This window comes from Littorina saxatilis, linkage group LG13, assembly GCF_037325665.1.
Source record: "Littorina saxatilis isolate snail1 linkage group LG13, US_GU_Lsax_2.0, whole genome shotgun sequence".
NCBI lineage: Eukaryota > Metazoa > Mollusca > Gastropoda > Littorinimorpha > Littorinidae > Littorina > Littorina saxatilis.
The window spans coordinates 23,587,382-23,608,927 of record NC_090257.1 but is presented as its reverse complement, the minus strand read 5'-3'; the positions used below and the strand labels follow the sequence as shown (position 1 = coordinate 23,608,927).

The 21,546-nt window shown below is 38.9% G+C and overlaps 1 protein-coding gene across 5 annotated transcripts; it reads right to left on the bottom strand.

Annotated features, from left to right (window-relative positions):
* Window positions 1–662: 662 nt before the first annotated feature.
* On the bottom strand, window positions 663–19,705 carry LOC138945318 (metallo-beta-lactamase domain-containing protein 1-like). Of its 5 annotated transcripts, XM_070316738.1 has the most exons (8): window positions 19,513–19,698; window positions 19,113–19,215; window positions 17,554–17,652; window positions 10,240–10,403; window positions 5,692–5,806; window positions 3,265–4,731; window positions 2,632–2,667; window positions 663–2,595 (listed from the first exon to the last, which is right to left on the bottom strand). In XM_070316738.1, the coding sequence occupies exons 2-6, from the start codon at window positions 19,162–19,164 to the stop codon at window positions 4,454–4,456; spliced, it is 708 nt and encodes a 235-aa protein (XP_070172839.1). In that variant the 5' UTR covers window positions 19,165–19,215; window positions 19,513–19,698; the 3' UTR covers window positions 663–2,595; window positions 2,632–2,667; window positions 3,265–4,453. The 5 variants fall into 5 exon arrangements, with proteins under 5 accessions (XP_070172839.1, XP_070172836.1, XP_070172835.1 ...); XM_070316735.1 differs by lacking the exon at window positions 10,240–10,403 and adding an exon at window positions 8,185–8,348 and having other exon boundaries at window positions 663–2,667; window positions 19,513–19,705; XM_070316734.1 differs by having other exon boundaries at window positions 663–2,667.
* Window positions 19,706–21,546: the final 1,841 nt, after the last annotated feature.

The window sequence follows — 21,546 nt, the reverse complement described above, 5'->3', positions numbered from 1 at the left end:
TCAAGAAAAGAAAGACGACTTGACCAAGCTATTGTTCATAATATTTTGATGTTGAAAGATTGTGAATGTGTGCATTTCATTTAAAACTGATGGCAATACAGAAAAAATGAATTTGTCAGTGCAGTATTTGCTGTCAATAAATTGTTACTTCTTTGTGCATATATATATACATTATACAGAAGTTACTGAGATGTTCACAGTAAATCCGATTCTGAGGAAAATATGTATGTTTTAAGACTGATGCTGTACATGTTATTGTAAGAGTGGCCGAGTTTGAACATATCTAAGAAAAAAGTTCACATTGATCAGACTCTTGTGTTCCTATGAGTATGAGCAAACTGAAATAAAATACTTCAAAATTGTTTTTAATGTGTGAATTAATGTTATCACTATGTTTCTTTGCTTATCAAGACGCAATAATGCAGATTCATAGAGCACAAGAAACGATGGTTCCTCCAATCTAAAATTAGTTTAAAAAAAACTAATTTCATAGACAGATCAAAGCTTTGTTTGGATAAAATCTATGTACTAGAATGTTTGTATCTGTGACTGTTGATCATGCATGTGAACGTGATAATTATGCTTGTTTACGTACGTGTGTGTAAGTGTGCGAGAGAGAGAGCGATGACTAACTTAAATAAAAATATAACAGAGCCCAACAATCAAATCGTGTATTTCATGGTTGTATTTTTCATGAGCAATATAACAGAACAATTTCACATTACATGGCATCGATTCCACTGCAGAACAAATATTTACTGGTAAAAAAAACTTCAAACGCATTCTTAATCAAATGCCATTTCAAACATTGTCCAATGCTTATTAACCCTTACATTACACTGGTGCAATTCTGTAACACATTACAACTGGTGAATTAACAGAGAGAAAAATAAAGAACAAGTCGCGTAAGGCGAAAATACAATATTTAGTCAAGTAGCTGTCGAACTCACAGAATGAAATTGAACGCAATGCCATTTTTCAGCAAGACCGTATACTCGTAGCATCGTCAGTCCACCGCTCATGGCAAAGGCAGTGAAATTGACAAGAAGAGCGGGGTAGTAGTTGCGCTAAGAAGGATAGCACGCTTTTCTGTACCTCTCTTTGTTTTAACTTTCTGAGCGTGTTTTTAATCCAAACATATCATATCTATATGTTTTTGGAATCAGGAACCGACAAGGAATAAGATGAAAGTGTTTTTAAATTGATTTGGACAATTTAATTTTGATAATAATCTTTATATATTTAATTTTCAGAGCTTGTTTTTAATCCGAATATAACATATTTATATGTTTTTGGAATCAGCAAATGATGGAGAATAAGATAAACGTAAATTTGGATTGTTTGATAAATTTTTATTTTTTTTTTACAATTTTCCGATTTTTAATGACCAAAGTCAATAATTAATTTTTAAGCCACCACGCTGAAATGCAATACCGAAGTCCGGGCTTCGTCGAAGATTACTTGACCAAAATTTGAACCAATTTGGTTGAAAAATGAGGGCGTGACAGTGCCGCCTCAACTTTCACGAAAAGCCGGATATGACGTCATCAAAGACATTTATCAAAAAAATGAAAAAAACGTTCGGGGATTTCATACCCAGGAACTCTCATGTCAAATTTCATAAAGATCGGTCCAGTAGTTTAGTCTGAATCGCTCTACACACACACACGCACATACACCACGACCCTCGTTTCGATTCCCCCTCGATGTTAAAATATTTAGTCAAAACTTGACTAAATATAAAAACGGTCATAATAGTTTTCGCATCCATGGGAGGTAATCGGAACCGACCAAACAGACTGAGCCAGTTGCGCGACATATGTCGTGACAACCAGGTGACAGTATACGTAAAGTAGCCTGACATATGTCACGACAACCAGCCTAAGGGTTTATGTCATTTATGGCCTTTATTCTATTTGAATGTTTGAATTTCAATATTTAAGGACAACACTATCAGAAAACACCATTCAAAGGAAAATCTAGAGATTCATTTTATAACCAAGTGCCAACCTTGTTGCTAGTTTTTTTATGAAAAACAAAAAAATTACAACAAAGGGAAAAGGAAATACAACAGTACATGTACAATAAACAAAGCCATTAACAAAACAAATACCATATCTCAAACAAGTATAACAAATTACACACAAACGTATTGCATTCACTTTTGACTACATACAGTATTAATTATTAGTGTAAGCAGTGACGATACACAGACATGTTATCTTTTATGGGCCTTAAAATTGACAAAACATTTAAAACAGCAGGAGCGAAAGGACCTTGCTAGCATTTCTCAATTTTCAACTCGCAAAAAAATGCATCAGCAGTATTATTAACTTAAAGTTGAACTGACTTTTGTGCAAAAACAACCACAGGAGCTTGTATCAAACCGCCTAGGGGTCAGTCGGTTGAAATATCATAGCGGTTACCTTATCCTTCTCCTGTTGTGATACAGTCGAGCCCGGTGACCACCTTCTGACGACCACCTGCCCTGTGCATGCAACCACCTTTTTCTATATAATTCACCTTTCCATAGCAACCACCTTTTTCTATATAATTCACCTTTCCATAGCAACCACCTTTTTCTATATAATTCACCTTTCCAGAGTAACCACCTTTTTCTATATAATTCACCTTTCCATAGCAACCACCTTTTTCTATATAATTCACCTTTCCATAGTATGGTGGGGTGGGGTGGGAGGGTACGATGTAATTTAATGAACGATGATGTACTTGGTGTTTGATAGTGTATGATTGTTCGTTAGTTGTAGATATAGCAATGTCTGATGTTGTAATGTTTGTGCGTGTGTTATAATGCAATATGTTATGATGTAATGTATGATGATGTATTCGGTGCATGATAGTGGAGGTATGCTTGTTAGTTGTAGATCTAGTACGATGTTTGAGGTTGTAATGTTTGTGCGGGTGTTATAATGCAATATGTAGCCGTATGAGGGTTCCAGTGTGTGAGTTGTACATGGCCGGGTGCTAGAGTGCTGCATGAATGAGTAAGTGCATGTGGAGCTGTATGACTGGGTGAATTGTGGGTTGCGTACGTCCGAGGGGCACATGTAGCCTGTGTGTCTGAAGTAGTGGGTATGTTGCGTAAGGGTGTGCTGATATTGAACTTCAGTTGTGTTTTGTAAATGTCTATGTATCAGTGTATCATGTCTTGCCACACACATGCCAAATTTCCTTGTATTGATGAGGACAATAAAACTTCTTGTATCTTATATTGTAGCAACCACCTTTTTCTACATAATTCACCTTTCCATAGCAACCGCCTATCTATAGCAACCATTTTCAGTCGGTCTTTTCGGTGGTTGTTCATAACAGACAGTGTCAATTGTATTATTTACTACAGTAGAAGGTTAAGAGCATGATACAGTGAAAGGCCCTCTTTCTCTTCAAGACCTCCTTTCACCATAGTTTTAGCTATTTCTTGTTAATAACATATCTTTTTATGACCTGATTTTGATCGACCCCCTGGCACTTTGACACAAGCTAGTTCCTGTGGAATCAACCAATTTAAGTCGGGCACACTTTTTATATCCACCTGTACCCAGGACATTTTACCTGAAAAGTTCTCTGATCTTTTCTTCTCAAACCGGTTCCTAACTCTTCTAGCTACTTCACAACACTTACATGAACAGTCTTGGCAAGATCATTGTGCTATGCAACGTCGTTTGCTACTGTAGCAATTGAGGTTTGTCAGTGAGCTTGCATCAGTATGTAAAAGGAAAACCTGCCTACAAAATGTAAGCAGCAGAGCGTGAAACCATAAGTACTCATATCTGTAGTAATAATACAGTGTCACTCCTTCTACCCTGAGTCTATGTGTGTGCACAAATATTGTATATTGAAACATTAATCATCAAATATGTACTTCCTGCGCTGCTTTAGAGCTGGAGACTGTCTTTAAAAAATACTAACATTAAAGTACCAAATTAAATAGTTTTGGCATTGTAATCCTGACATCCGTTTGAAGTCTTTATGGCACAAACTTTTTTTCTATATCATGTGTTTATATAGCAGTATGCAGGCACACACTACAAATACTGTTGGCTACTCACCCATGAGACTGAGAATGTTTTTATTTTATTTTATATATGTATATAATAGATACCAGATAATAGACATAAATTAAAAACCTACACTTTCTTCATCTGGCAACTATTTAAACTACACATTGGAACATGCAAGGTTATGGATTATACATTTGAAAATACAAATGTTGTTTTAACATGTAAATCAAGCTGAGCTAAAGAAAGCACACCGCAATGAACACTACAGAAGTTGAACGCAATTTGTCCATCATCAAAATTCAAACACGTGCTGTCTCCAAGCACAGACATGTACATCATAGTAAAGAGCACCAAAAAATTATCCTTTTTCCCACACAACTAACATTTACTTTAACACCCCCCCCCCCCCCCCCCCCCCCCACACACAGCACTCAATCAGTTTCTACAATCACACACTCAGAACGAAAAGAAGCATGCACACTGGCCCCTTCCCCGCACTCTTCCATGTAGCGTTCCTCTTGCATCATCACCATACGCATCTGTTTGCGGTACTCCGCTGGAACCTGGAACATGGCTCCGTGCCCTGGAACGATGGCGTCGGCCACCCGGAGCACGTCAAATCGACTCTGTTGCTGCTGCTCCGGCTGCTCGCTGCTGTTCTGCCACAGCTCAGGCTCCTCCAGATCCTCAAAACACTCAAACAGGTCACCTGGAAGAGACAGTACAGAATCAGACATGAAAAATGAACATTTTCAAAAAGGAGAAAATAAGGTCTGGATCTTAAAAGAAGGGTTCTACTGTACTGTTTTTCGTGTGTGTGTTTTTGTACAGCAGACCTGAATAACAAAGGGACGTAAGCGCTCTAAATGCAATCCCATTTAATAATCAAGGTTTCAAGAGTGTGGAAAAGAAAGGCTTTGTAGAAAACAGACTCACTTAACTAAAGCAACAAGAGGCGAAGCCATCAAGGCTCACGTAAGAAATCGACAATCAGTAACACAAACTCAATCACTCCGTCACACACACACACACACACACACACACACACACACACACACACACACACACACACACACACACACACACACACACACACACACACACACACACACAGAAAGAGCATAGGTGAAACTGTGCAAGAAAGCGAGACACTAGATCTAGATCTGTCTGTCTGCATGTAGCCTACTTACAAGGACACGACTGCCAACTAGTCTCGGCGCGCTCAAAATAATAATGACCGAGACTGTCAGTACTTCCTTCGCGTGACGTCTAACCCTCTTACGTCATAATGTGACGTCAATGTAATGTGACGTCTTCAAATGTTAGAGTTTCTACCACAGACATACACACGCACAGACGCACGCACGCACGCACGCACAGACAGACAAAGTTACGATCGCATAGGCTACACTTACGTGAGCCAAAAATGATTTACATAAACTTGTGTCATTCAAAACAGAATAAAACTCACTCCAAAATAAATATTAAAAACACCTACAACTTATAAGCTCTTTTTATACCGAATTTTTTTTCTGCATTTATGGGCTGAAATTCCCGATGCGCTCGTCTTTTTGCACAAATGGGATTTTATGTGTTTGACATCTTTTTCCCCACCACTAAGTCAGCAATACTCCATTTTCGGGGGATTTTTACCTTAATAACACCTTACCTGCAACGGCCACTGTGCCGTGTTTGGTACCCCTAACAATCACGGAGACGTCGGCCCCAGTATGGCCCGGCGTCGGCCAGATTTCCACATTCTCATCGATCTCATACGGTATGCCCTGAAAAATATTGATTCAAAATGTCAAAACAGAACTCTCCCATATTCATAATAAAAAAACAAAAACAAGCAAGGCATCTTAGAGGAACGATAAATTGTGACAAAACATTACGATTTTGTCAAAATTAAACGTTTCTATGACATACCTTGCTTGGTTTTTTTATTATGAATTTTGGAATGTTGGCAGTGGTTTTGAATTTCACCCATATTCATAGGCATGTAAACAGACACATATATATATAGCATAGGAACTCCAAATCAATCAATCAATCAATCAATATGAGGCTTATATCGTGCGTATTCCGTGGGTACAGTTCTAAGCGCAGGTTTTTTTTAATTTTTTTTTTATTTTAATTTTATGCAATTTATATCGCGCACATATTCAAGGCGCAGGGATTTATTTATGCCGTGTGAGATGGATTTTTTTGACACAATACATCACGCATTCACATCGGCCAGCAGATCGCAGCCATTTCGGCGCATATCCTACTTTTCACGGCCTATTATTTCAAGTCACACGGGTATTTGCACATTCTTTCTTTATTTTATTTGCACATATTTGCAATTACATGTATGATATCAGATTGGGGGGGCAAACATTTATTCAAATCCTTTCAGCTTTAAAAATGACTGCCATTTGCATGCAGGAAATTGACAAATTCAAACCACCATTCTTATCAAAATCACAACATTATATCTAGGTTCATGTACCAAACAGATAAAAAAAAAAAGCTTCTTTTGAGATAAAATTAGATCTAACAGGTCATATATTCCCTTCCATACCATTAGAATTAATGGTACATATACACACTCACTCAAATTATCCTGTACTCTAGATATACACACTCACTCAAATTATCCTGTACTCTATGAATGCTATTGTGTGTACACTCAAATAAGCAGATGACTAAATACTAAGTCTGTTCAGTTGCTAACAGTATCTGACCTAGTTTTTCTCAGGTAACCTAATGGAGAGAAAAAAAAGATGGTGCTTTTCTAATTACTGTATTCTAATTTTTCTGCATAAAGGCATATGTATGCGCTCCCGTGTTTACAAAGTGTAGTTTGCCCACAATCGATGTCAAATGCATCATAAGGCCATATAATGACGATATGTCGCAATGCGCGGACCATATACATGCATTACAGCTTGTTCTAGCCTCTGAAAAAGTGAGGTCGAGGATGTCAACAAAGACGCGGAGTTATTTCCCTTGCGTCAACGTTCCCTCTGTTGGCAAATCTATAAATAGGACGATCTAGATCAAAATAAAAATTCAAATATCTCAACATTTAAGGGGTCCTAGACCACAATATTTAGCAGGGAACTTAATTTAGCATGTCTCCAGCTGTTGGTAAAGCAATTAGCGTGTATATTCATCGAGTTAATATGCCTTTAAACAATACGAAACACCTTTATCCAGTTTTACCCGACATAGGTTATGTGTCAGATCTTTTGGAAAACCGTATCTTGCCTTTCTATGGCCAGAGTCTGATTAAATAAGGTACCCGAGTTCGTTCCCCCATATATTGATGTCATAACAAAAAACAAGTCGCGTGAAGCGATATAAAAACATTTAGTTAAGTTGTCAGCATCAGAGTAACAGATTAACACCAACAAACAGTCATCACCAAGACTATATTTAAGATAGTCTCGACTAACCACAGCCAAAGACCGAGACGGGTCACGCTCGTCTCCGCGTAGCGTGCAAACGCAGTACTTAGGCCTATTGAACCTATTTTCTGTCATTCTGAGCACAGTTTTACAGTAAACATAACATATGTATATATTTTTGAATTCAGGAGAAATTGAGAAATACGATGCAATCATTTTTAAATCTGGTCATGAAAATTTTATTTTAATGACAACTTTAATGAGCAAACTAATTAACTAGTTTTTAAGCCTCAAAGCTGAAATGCAATACCAAAGTCCTGGCTTCCTCGAAGATTACTTGACCAAAATTTCAACCAATTTGGTTGAAAAATGAGGGCGTGACAGTGCTGCCTCAACTTTCACAAAAAGCCGGATACGACGTCATCAGAGACATTTATTGAAAAAATGAAAAAACATGTCTGGGGATATCATACCCACGAACTCTCATGTGAAATTTCATAAAGATCGGTCAAGTCGTTTTCTCTGAATCGCTCCCCACACACACACACACACACACACACACACACACACACACACACACACACACACACACACACACACACACACACACACACCACCACCACCCTCGTCTCGATTCCCCGTCTATGTATAAACATTTAGTCAAAACTTGAGTAAATGTAATAACTGCAGTGCATAGAAAAAGTGACCGGGTACGTGGAGAAAGCAAAAGACCAGCAATGTAAAGAAAAGGAAGATAATGCTGTCACCTCAATAAAATCATGCATGATGTATTGGTCTCCCTTGCAGATGTCGTACGACACTATGTGAACCGAGTTTTGAAAGAGGTTCAAGTTCCCTACGTGGTCGGAATGTCCGTGTGAGCAAATGACGTAGTTTATCAGATCGGGGCTTAACCCGTTGGCTTTCAGGCCTGCAACAGACCAAAAGTCCAACACAATCAGTCATCATTTTCTACTTCTTCCTTTTTGTTTTGATTTTTGTGCCTTTGAAAGAATCTTGATCGAACTATGGATGTCTTTTCTGATCACTGCAGTGAGATTCATCTGTCCAGAAATCACCAAAGGTAAACAGTATCAGTGATTTGGTTATTTTCTGCACAAGTGTATGATTCATTCATGCATATTTATTAGTTCAGTCACAGGTTGAACAGGTGTCTTCTGGCAGAAACCTATGTAACAAGATAATGTCAAGTGTAATACTGTACATGCAGCCGTTGATTCGTGCTTTTGTGGGGGTTTTTAAGCTCCAAACCATGCAATTAGTTTGAATATGCAGTTTAGTTTTAACAAACTAGCTGTGATGATGAGAAACATAATGAAATACCCCTCCAAATAAAACACATGTTGACATGTTCTTTTTCTCATTACAAATCACTGCTGCATACTTTTTTGTGTGTGTAGAAATCACGGATCAGCAGCTTGCACTGCCAATGTCCAGTCCTATACCTAAGCAAACAAAATGTACACAAAGTACAATTGTTGTTCCTTTCTGGAATGTCAAGATCAAGACATAACACGGTGAGATTAGAAACATGGTATTACTGGCTGAAGAACTTTCACACAGATGTACTGAGGGAATTGCTCTGCAAAAGAGACCGATCATGCAAGATGTTATTTTCCCCACAGAGCAGGGTGGGTGGGAAGGGGTAAGGAAAATGTGGTCAGACTAACAGAACCGACACTTATTCTCGATATATCTTTTCCAACCCAAAGCACATCACTGTTTTTATGGACTTTCACAAATTCGTCACTCAAACCAGAAACATTTTTATTTTTACTTTTTCCAATCCGAAAATAATGTTTTGAACTTTTTTTGAAACTAAAACGCACAAGCACAGATACTGTACAAAATTCCACCATGTATAGAACACCAGTCGCAACAACAACAAAAAGACACCAGATTTCACGTCAAGTACTTTCCTCAAATATTCAAGGGTTCTAAGCTACTGCAATTTCTTTTCCAATATCCTGTATTCAGGGGTCCTGCTGCATTCTGCTCAAGCATGTAGATATAGACAAAGCTATAGCAAAAAGCAACGAAACAATTCAAAGCAGATGAAAATCAAAGAATAAGAACAATAGATATAGACAAATTGCAGCGACAGTGGAACCTCCCTTTTAACCCCACACCTCCCACCCCCCAATTTAAGACTTCTTACTTTTTAAGATCTTCATTTTTCAGATTCCCTGTTCATAGCAGATGTAAGTTTACCGCCATTTCAACACTCCCTCCATTTTAAGACCCGATTTTCCTCCTTTTTAAGACCCGATTTTCCTCCTTTTTAAGACCCGATTTTCCTCCATTTTAAGACCCGATTTTCCTCCATTTTAGGAGGTCTTTTTTTCTTTATTTGGTGCTTAACGTCGTTTTCAACCACGAAGGTTATATCGCGACGGGGAAAGGGGGGAGAGGGGATAGAGACACTTGTTAATTGTTTCTTGTTCACAAAAGCACTAATCAAAAATTTGCTCCAGGGGCTTGCAACGTAGTACAATGTATTACCTTACTGGGAGAATGCAAGTTTCCAGAACAAAGGACTCAACATTTCTTACATACTGCTTGACTAAAATCTTTACAAACATTGACTATATTATAATGAGTATATTCGATACAAGAAACACTTAACAAGGGTAAAAGGAGAAACTGTCAAACAGAATTCGTTAGTCGCCTCTTACGACAAATTGTTCCTCCTAACCCGCGGGGGGCATTTTAGGAGGTCCCACAAGGGAGGTTCCACTGCATAACAAAAAGCAACAAAGCAATTCAAGCAGTCATGAAAAGCAAACAATGAGAACAAGAACCTCCTGAAAGCCATGCTGAAAGTAGGATCCTTGTCGACAAACTCCGCTGGCAACTATGTGCGTTGCCTCAGGAAACAGATTCAAATTTCCCACTTTGTCCGCCCCTCCGCTTGTGCAGACAGAAAAATTGACATCCTTTGCTTCCACACCCTGGCCTAGCAATGCTAAAGAGAATAAACAGCAAACCCAATGATTATATATATATTAGCTAACATTCTCATGGGTCAGCCAAAGCCTCACTGCAGTATGAGCAGAGACTTTAGTTTTGGGCACGTACTCTTCTCTAAAACAAGGAATCATGGCACTGTCAAAAATATCCAGTTAGATCACACAAACAGTTACACCTTCAAATTCTGAGTGACTAAACATCATGCTTAAAATCAAATAAGCTGTCACAGCAATCAGATGGGCCAAGTACACCTTTGTACATGTAATAGAAAATGTGTGTTTTACATTGTTTCCCTTTCAGGATGTAATAATAATAATGCATACTATTTATATAGTGCATGTATCCAGGGTTTAACCCTGCTCAAAATGCTGTACAATCAAAATATAACGACAACATAACATTATGTAACCCCTTCACTGCCACAGTATAACAGCATTTTGGTATTGCTGTGCGCCAGGGCAAATTTCGCTTTCTTCGGTAGGTTCACTAATCTGTTCACTGCTCAATCATTTATTGAGATAGCTCTTAGATCTTTGGCATGTGTTTTGCTTATACCCTTGGCTATTATAGGATGACATGATCATTGGACTTTGTTTGTGATAGTTATAGTAACAAGAAGGGCAAAGCCCATACGACTCACATGCTTTACACATTTTTCCTACCAAAATACATGTGACCTTGACCCAAGGTCAAGGTCATCCAAGGTCATGCAACACAAAGCTGTTAATTCAAGACATAGGAAGTACAATGGTGCTTATTGGCTCTTTCTACCATGAGATATGGTCACTTTTAGTGGTTCACTACCTTATTTTGGTCACATTTCATAAGGGTCACAGTGACCTTGACCTTGATCATATGTGACCAAATGTGTCTCATGATGAAAGCATAACATGTGCCCCACATAATTTTTAAGTTTGAAACAGTTATCTTCCATAGTTCAGGGTCAAGGTCACTTCAAAATATGTATACAATCCAACTTTGAAGAGCTCCTGTGACTTTGACCTTGAAGCAAGGTAAACCAAACTGGTATCAAAAGATGGGGCTTACTTTGCCCTATATATCATATATAGGTGAGGTATTAAATCTCAAAAACTTCAGAGAAAATGTGAAAAATGTGAAAAATAGCTGTTTTTTAGGCAACATTTATGGCCCCTGCGACCTTGACCTTGAAGCAAGGTCAAGATGCTATGTATGTTTTTTGGGGCCTTGTCATCATACACCATCTTGCCAAATTTGGTACTGATAGACTGAATAGTGTCCAAGAAATATCCAACGTTAAAGTTTTCCGGACGGACGGACGGACGGACGACTCGGGTGAGTACATAGACTCACTTTTGCTTCGCATGTGAGTCAAAAATCGATATAATGACCATTTTTGTCAAAAATTACAGTTTCCAAACTTTCACACACACACCTGCAGCATGTAAAACCGCAGAAAACACAGCTAAAACTGGTGTCAAACATCAGGTACTCACATTACAGCCCATAACAGTATTCTTCTGTGTGGTAATTCATAAATCACTTCTTGTAGAGCTTCCAGAACACTGTAGGCAGGTTTCACGGTCTTCAGAGTCGGGTATGTCCCTGACTTTGATATTAAATAAAACGTTTCGTTTTGCTTAGTCGTGAATTTTCACTGGTCTATGTCGAATGTCCTCGGAATTTACATATGAAAAATAAACTTTGATCGAATTCAAGTCAAGTTTGTATTCCCCACCTGCGAAAGAGGTAGGTCGGTCGTGAGAAATGAGACGGACACGATTTCCCTTTTTAGCCACATTGCAATAGACAAAGGCACCAGTACAAAAACACACAAAGAAATCCAGTTAAAAGTACATTAGAAACCAAAGAACAGAGATAGATGAACACACTTAGTTAAAAAAAAACAATGAATGTGTTTATATTTATTCGATACAATCGCATGCGAAGTAAACGGTCTTTTTTCTAAATGTGTCCGTCTCAAAAACATTAATTACAAATCTGTTCAGTTTGAATGGCTGTCAAAAGGTTTGGACGTAAAATGCTTTTAAATAAGTAGGAATTTCCATCAAATCACGACATGAAATGGTTTTGAAAGGCTAACTACGGCTTATTCTACTTGCGCTTGGTCATTTTGTCACTCGGGCAAGGTGTCCGTCTCATTTTTTCTCACGACCGCCCTGCAGACAAATCGTCTGTTATAACCGTCATACACAGCAAATTGTCATGATGCGACCAATTTTACACTTCCTATCCGTTGTCAGGCAGATGATCAACTGGCTGACTAAAGAATTTTTCGGCATGTGTTCATTTCAGAACACGTTATTTACTGTCTGTCTCTGAAAATCTTGAATTCTCACGACCGCCCGGCACTTCTAGATTGACGGTCATTTCTTACCAAATTTTAAGCAGATTCATGTGTAAAATAACAACATTCAATGACTGTCTGATCAATGCCCGTGTTTTTTTCAATCCTTGAATGCACGGCATTGTGAATGTTGTGGTCAAGTGAGAGTTTTATAGACATCGCCGTACGTTTTTCAACACTTTGATGACGTCAGACAGCAGATTGAAAACGTTCCAACTTGGAAAGACAGCCAGTCACGATCATATAGGACCGATCTTTTATGAAATTTTACATGAGAGTTCCTGGGAATGATATCCCCAGATACTTTTTTCATTTTTTCGATAAATGTCTTTGATGACGTCATATCCGGCTTTTTGTAAAAGTTGAGGCGGCACTGTCACACCCTCATTTTTCAATCAAAGTGATAGAAATTTGGGCCAAGCAATCTTCGACGAAGGTCGGACTTTGGTATTGCATTTTAGCTTGGAGGCTTAAAAATTGATTAATGACTTTGGTCATTAAAAATCTGAAAATTGTAATAAAATAATTTTTTTATAAAATGATCCTAAATTACGTTTATCTTATTCTTCATCATTTTCTGATTCCAAAAACATATAAATATGTTATATTTGGATTAAAAACAAGCTCTGAAAATTAAAAATATAAAAATTATGATTAAAATAAAATTTACGAAATCAAGTTAAAAACACTTTCATCTTATTTCTTGTCGGTTCCTGATTCCAAAAACATATAGATACTAGAGGATTACCCGCTTCGTCGGGTGAATCGCGAGACGGAGTATGCAGCGTTGCGGTTCGCACCTGCTTCGCCGGAATGATCGCGAGACGGAGTATGCAGGCGTGGCGGTTCGCCGGCTTAGCCAGCTTAGAGCACGTGTTGACGTGATTGACGCCACACGAAGGAAGGACGATAAACGCGCAAAACACTGGAGAAGATAAGGAAGAGTTACTGGAAATGGATCTACAGAAAAACCAAAATCGGTTCACCGCGCCGCGCTTAGAGCACGTGTTGAAAATTTTCATCGACCAGATTGTGTCCGGGGTCTGCCTGAATATGCCCACCAAATTTGAAGCAGATCCATCGAGAACTTTGGCCGTGCATCGCGAAGTGACGGACAGACAGACGGACAGACAGACAGACAGACAGACAGACAGACAGACAGACAGACAGACACAAGCCCTGTATAGATATAGATGATATGTTTGGATTAAAAACACGCTCAGAAAGTTAAAATGAAGCGTACAGAAAAGCGTGCTATGTAGCACAGCGCAACCACTACCGCACTAAACAGGCTCGTTAATTTCACTGCCTTTTGCACGAGCGGTGGACTACGGTCATTGTGAAATAATGCAGTGCGTTCAGTTTCATTCTGTGAGTTCCACAGCTTGACTAAATGTAGTAATTTCGCCTTACGCGACTTGTTTTAACTTTCCAAATGCCAAACTTTAGGGCAGTGGTTTTGACTCACCTATGTAATGGTGAGTATTAGGATTCACATGTATCCATCCCCATGTACGTAGACAAAAAACCTGAACGTTGGGGTTATCTCTGATGTTTTTCAAGCTAGACCTCTAAAACTGTGCACACTTTTAGGGTGTAATGATCTCATCTTGCTCTAAGTAGGGCCAACACTCTCGATGGTCTGCATCTCCTCAACTTGGATTTTAAAAAAAAGATCAAAGTGTGCGCTGATGTTCAAGTGGAAATGGCAAGACTCGAATCAGAGAACAGCCCTTGGTTGTTGTTAACCACTTTTTCACCATTGGCTAAGGTTACCTCTTCGTCTCTGATTCTTGTGCCAATTAAGGTTCAGTCTGCAGTGGGCTGGGACAGCGTCCAGGTACTATGCCACAGTTCAGTCTGTAGTAGATATACTGACACAGCGTCCAATTACTATGCCACAGTTCAGCCTGTAGTGGATATATACTGGGACAGCGTCCAGGTACTATATCACAGTTCAGTCTGTAGTGGATATACTGGGACAGCGTCCAGGTACTATGTCACAGTTCAGTTTGTAGTGGATATACTGGGACTGCGTCCAGGTACTATGCCACAGTTCAGTCTGTAGTGGATATACTAGGACTGCGTTAAGGTACTCTGCCACAGTCTTTGAGGACATCTTTTCTGTTTTTGTGATAGTTGGGGCGGAACTGTCAAGTAATCTTTGACTCAGTCGGGACTTTGATATTGCATTAGAGCTATGTAGCTTGAAAATAAGCGAATAAGTTCGCTCATTAAATTGTCATCAATAACAAATATTTCATTACAGATTCAAACATTACTGCATTGTACTTCTTATCTTTTTCTGATTTAAAATATATATACATATGTAATGTTTACTTTAAAAACGCGTTCAGAATTAAAGAAAACAGGTGGAGTATGCTTCGCGGAGACGAGTGTGACCCGTGACGGTTTTCGGGTATGGTTAACCAAGACTATCTGAATTTAGTCTCGCCGATGACTGTTTTTTTGAGTTTATCCTTCAATTTGATGCCTATAGATTGACTACAGGTTTATATATCGCTTCACGCGACTTGTTTTACATTTCGTCAAGTTATGTAAGTTCAGAATTGTATTATTAAATTTGTTACATAACATTCTAAAAATTGCAAATAATAATAACACTTTTGATTACAGATTCAAAAGTCATTGCATTGTATCCTTTCGATTTCCTGGATCCCAATGTATAAACAGATATGTCATGCTTAGTGTGAAAATCTGCTCAAATGAGAAAAATCGCCTTTTTTGTTCATATGCATCGCAGAGGCATACCTAGAGTCTCGGTCTTCTGCTTTTGGCTAGCCAAATCTCACTAGCATTGTTAATGACTCGTCCCTGGTTCCAATGTTGATCTTTTAGTTTCAAACCAACTTAATGTTTTATTATCGCTTCACATGACTTGTTCGGTATTTTTTTCGCTGTCATGATGTCACCATTTAGAGGGTAGGGTTACATTTTCAGGTATTTATTTCTAAGAATATGCAACTTTTTTTCCAAGATCGTTTTATTTTCATTGGTCAATGATTCTACTTTAAAAAAAAAAAAGAGAAATGGAGTGCAATTAACATTGTTACTTTTTGAAGGTATGCTCATGACGTGCATCACAGCGAAATAGCAGTTCAGAAGAACGGAATTCCCATAATTAGTCCTTATTTGCTGCTTTTTTCACTGAGCTCGGAAATGATATTTTGCTTGCATTGTTATTGCTTAATTTATTAAAGCCTCTGGACAATATTCTTTGAATAAATGGTTATCCAATTCTGTTTAAGTCTATCCCTTTGTTTGATAGAGTTCTGTAACAAGCTATCACATTATGTCGACAAGAATGCGTCTGCATACAAGTTTTTGTCTTGATTCCATCCAGGAGGATGTAAGGCTTTAATAAAAACATTATTTCAAAGGTCTCTGTCAAGATTGATTTTGTTGAAAAAAAAGGAAGTCTGTGATTGAAGATTGTGAAACCTGCCTGTATCATTTGAAAACAGGTCTATGAGTTGATGTCCGGCTTTCGGCCGCCATTTTTAATCTTGTAGATCGGAAAAAAATTCTAAAAATGTTTTTACCACGTGGTACTAACTTATCTGAACGGTCAATGGGAAAGAACTGTGTTTAAACCCCTACAAGAAGTTGGACAGTGATTACCTCCCATTTAGTTTTCACAAATGTCCTGAAAAGTGCTGATGTAAATGCCACGTACCTAGTACGTGTATGGGCGTATGACAAACCAAACATGACCACGTACCTAGTACGTGCTGGGCAGTGAAGGGGTTAAGTGCAATCACACACATCAATGAATAACACATTGCTATATAAAACATGTCCACTAACCAACTTCTTTTCATACTTCTGAGATTCAACAAAGGGCACTATGTTGTGCTCAATGAAAATGAAAATGAACAACAAAGATTTAAGTCCATTTCTTTCCACATTTTTTCAACTCTCTGTGTTTTGGAATGACATCAATTGAAGTATATCTTCTTCTTCTTCTTCTTCTGCGTTTGTGGGCTGAAACTCCCACATGCACTCGTGGTTTGCACGAGTGGAATTTTACGTGTATGACCGTTTTCACCCCGCCATTTAGGCAGCCATACGCCGCTTTCGGAGGAAGCATGCTGGGTATTTTCGTGTTTCTATAACCCACCAAACTCTGACATGGATTACAGGATCTTTTTCGTGCGCACTTGGTCTTGTGCTTGCGTGTATACACGGGGGTGTTTGGACACCAAGGAGAGTCTGCACACAAAGTTGACTCTGAGAAATAAATATCTCGCCGACGAACTCAAGCTGACAGCGGCCAACTGGATACAAATCCACCGCGCTACCGACTGAGCTACATCCCCGCCCCGAAGTATATCAATTTAGTTGATTACTTTTCATGAACAAAAAGAAGATAACACTAACAGTTCGTCGTCGTCCTGGAATTTTGGCGTAACTCGATTCTTGATGATGTTTAGGATTTTTGTGCTTTAGATTAAGTAAATCATTCTCCATGAGAAATAATTTCTCTAAAATATGATGGACAATAGTTGATTGAACATTCTTTTATCTTTCTATTCATTCCAGGTACAACTTTAAATATTATTTCATAATAAAAAGAACCAGTTTTAGCCTTCTGCTGAAAAGCTGTCTAAATGAGTAATGCCAAAATTCCATGACAACATCAAATTATTATGTTTCTGAGTTCTATAAGAAAGCCAGAGGTGGAGAATCTGCCTCCTTTTTCGAAGGTTGTACACGAAAGATTCACCACAACTACAGAACCATAAGCTTACAAAAGCCAAAACACCCCCAAACTTACCGTTAAGCAGCAGTTCTCTGTCCCAGGGGCTGCCGGTATCCACCACAATGTTTTGTGGACCTTTGAGCAGTGTCACGGAGCCCCCTGCCTTAAAATGGCCTGTAACCATCACAATCAAGTTCAGTTTTAGACATCAAAGATAAGCATGGTTGGAAATGGCAGCAAGTCAGAATACTAAAAGTTGGGGGTATGGGGACCATGCAGATAGATTCACCCTGTAAATGAGTGTTGGTATCGATTCAGTAGAACATATCTTAATGTCTTCGAAAACCAGCCAAGGGTATGTTTTAATTATCTCTCTGATGCAAATTTAGTTCGTCATGTGACCCGCTCTTTTCAGGTTTAGTGTGTTGCAGGATCCCCTCCATGAATTTCTGGTACTAGGGCTTTTTGGGGTTGTTTTTGTTTTTAGATGTTGTTGGTTTTTTTTGGGGGGGGGGGGGGGGGGTGAGGGGGTGCTTGTACATACCGAGTACGCAAGGAAGCACTGTCTAGAGAGCAGCTAGTGTTGTTCCCAAAGTAAGACTAAGAGGACAATAGCTGTCAGTTGGACCTGGACTAAAAATATGTTTAAGTCCAATATATTTTCTTGGTCACACAAAATTGTTAAAGGTCCTTGTGTACATTTTTATACCGAAATCACCATTTGAGTCTTGACCATTAAAATGCAGAGTGTATTATCTACAATTATCAACAATACACCCCCTTTCGATCAGGAAAGACGAAGCCAGTGTAGCCTTTTGAAAATTCATTGTAGTATTCCAGCATAGTACTCATAGTAGGATATCCTTATTTGGAAAATGCCAAGCGCAAAACTCCTCTCAAATCCCGTGCATTTCGTGCGTTTAAAAAAAAGTGTGGACAGCGCTACATTGTCAAACAGTTGCTGCACTTGTTTGGGCGTGGCTATTAGCATAGTGACATGAATTTGATTGGTCAGTATTTTTAGGCAAAGCACATGTTCTCAGCAAACAGAAAACAAAATACTGGAAGCGTGAGTCACGCTACTCAAAAATAAAATCTTTTTTTTACATATATATATATATATATTTTTTTTTTCTATAACTTTTTTCCCCATGGTTCATTCATCATTTGACATAATTTTGTATGGAAATCTAACCATAAGATTATTGAAAAAAAGCAAAAATGTAGACGACCACCTTTAAATCAGAAGAGTTCCTACATGATGTCAAAACTATTGGACAGTCAACCGGCCAAGGGTCGGAACAATGCGTCAGATCAAAATATGTATGCGTCAATGACCGACCAAAGACTGAGGCATGGGAACAAATGTGGGTTCCCTGCTTATAATTTTCCTTTGATAAAAATTAATGGCCAAGCAGAAAAACAAATTCAGACTCAACAAAACTGGAGCCAAAATGGGAGACACAAAGCAGTTTCAAACAAGGAAACAACTTGATTTTTCGAAGATGACTTTAGTTTTGGTGTTACCTCACATTTTGAATCTAAAACTAAAGATTTAAGTGCCCCTCCCCCTCGATCTCTCCACCTGAAATGTAAACTTGATAAAGAAGACAATATATTCAAACATCGCTTACCTTTCTGTACTGGCTTGGTGTAGCCTTCCTTCAGCACTATCACTTCGTACATCGTCAGAGGAAACTTGTTTTTTGCAGAAACAACGAAGACCTCACTTCAAACCTGCAGCATAAAAGTGGAAAACAGAAACTGAAACTGACATGTACTACTTGTCTCCGAAAACCTCCAAATGGCAAAAACCCCGAAAAACTACGACTGTCACTTCGATTTGCAAACAAATCACGTTCTTTCCGATTAGACATTTCTTAATGTATGAAATTCAAAACGGCGTTAGGCTAGACAAAAATTCATGAGAAACCGAAATTTGTCTTAATCAGCAAAAACAACAACTAAGCTTACTGATGGCGAGAAACAAAATGATAATGCCTGACAGAGAAGGGGAAGAACTCGTTCACAAACCTCACAAAAATGTCTGCTTCTGCTCGAAAAACGTGCTACTCAGTCGATATTGAACGCAGAAGTGCAACTTCGACTGTTAGTTTACACAGAATCTACTCGATAAACTCTTGCCAAGAACCACTCGCGTGTCGAATGTGCACAATGTGTGACACAGGCACATAAACAACACACCGTGCTTTCTAGAACTCACCGGAACGTTCCCGTAATTTCTGTCACCCTGTGAAAAATAGTTAACGGGTAATAGGCCATGACCTTATTATACTCGGCAGCGGCAGCGCGCTTGTCACTGTCTTGACTACGAAGTCGTCTCAGTTCTCGAAACTCTAGCCTTTGATGAATAGAAACTCTCAGATGCGTTTAAATAATTGGTGATATAGGGAAAATAACACAAGGGCAACTGAATTCAAACATAATCAGAGTCAGTACTAAGGCCAAAAAAAAAAAAATTGTCTGTTTCTGGTCACCCGACCGACCCTAAATTTCGGCGCCGACCCTAAACTTTTTTTTTCCAAACTCCAAAATTTTGGGTTTTTTGGTGGTGGTAAAGGACAGGGTGAGAAAATGAACAACAAAAACGTGTGAAAACGAAAGTCCGCTGACGATTTGTAAATGTGTTGAGTGTCTTGTCTCTATGTATAGTGAATCCAGTCTCTTTGCGCGATTTTTAAAGTTAGTTTTATTGGTCTACATTTGGGGGTAAAAAAAAAAAAAAAAAAAAAAAAAAAAAAAAAATCCCGACCTACCGACCCTATTTTTTTTAGCCATGTTACCAGAAACAGACAATTTTTTTTTTTTTGCCTAAAGTAAAATTGTTAAAACTTGACAAACAAGAGGCGAAGCCATCAAGGCTTACGTAAGAAATCGACAAACAGTAACACAAACTCAATCACTCCGTCACACATACACACACACACACACGTGACACACACACACACACACACAGAAAGAGCATAGATGAAACTGTGCAAGAAAGCGAGACTCTAGATCTGTCTGTCTGCGATGTAGCCTACCAAACACTGTACAAAAGGTTTCTTTGAGCCTACTTACAGGGACACGACTGCCACTTAGTCTCGGCCCGCTCAAAATAATAATGACCGAGACTTTCAGTACTTCCTTCGCGTGACGTCTAACCCTATACGTCATAATGTGACGTCAATGTAATGTGACGTCTTCAAATGTTAGAGTCTACCACAGACATACACACGCACGCACGCACATACGCACGCACAGACAGACAAAGTTACGATCGCATAGGCTACACTTACGTGAGCCAATAAAATGATACTATGAAGAAGGGGTAGGCCCATAAGTCGACCTAAACTGAGTGGGTGCATTCCTTGTAGGTGCAATTCCTGTAGGCGTTTTTCATGTATACAGGGAATGCACCCGGGTGCACTGGTTCCTGTGGCGGAAAAGTAGCGGGATACCGCTCAATCTCGCATCGGGCCAAGCGCGTGACTGGCCTTAGCGTTGCGGCTTCCCTCTGATGGCTGTCCAAAATGCATTTCCGAGGAGGACTCGATGGATTTACTCATTTTTTCAATCAAAAATGCAACACTGGATCGAATCTGTTTGAAAAATATGAAAAAGAGAATCGACAAATATCAAATTCTACCGATGTCCCCAGGCATCACATGGCTTTCAGCGAAATCGGCGAAACGCTACAGAAATTTCTACCGGTAGAAAGGAAAAACGCCTGCAGGAAGTGCATCTGCAGAGAATATGATGCACCCACTTTTGGTCGACTTAGACCCCTTCAGTGCCATTTAGTACGGCCTCCGGTTGACGGCAACGGCAGTCAATGAACAGCCGCAAGTCTTCACCGCTAACAGATGAATAAATAACTATTTTCCTGGACAAATGACTTAAAACTATACTCACTGAGTCACACTCACAGTCAGTTACTTGACTTTTTACTATCTAATTTGACAAAGACAGTAAAACGTCTGTTCGTAACCAATTCAGTCAGCGCGTATGTCACCGAATGCAGCACAACTCAGTTGATGCACTGATTAGCATAATTCAGTACCCTCC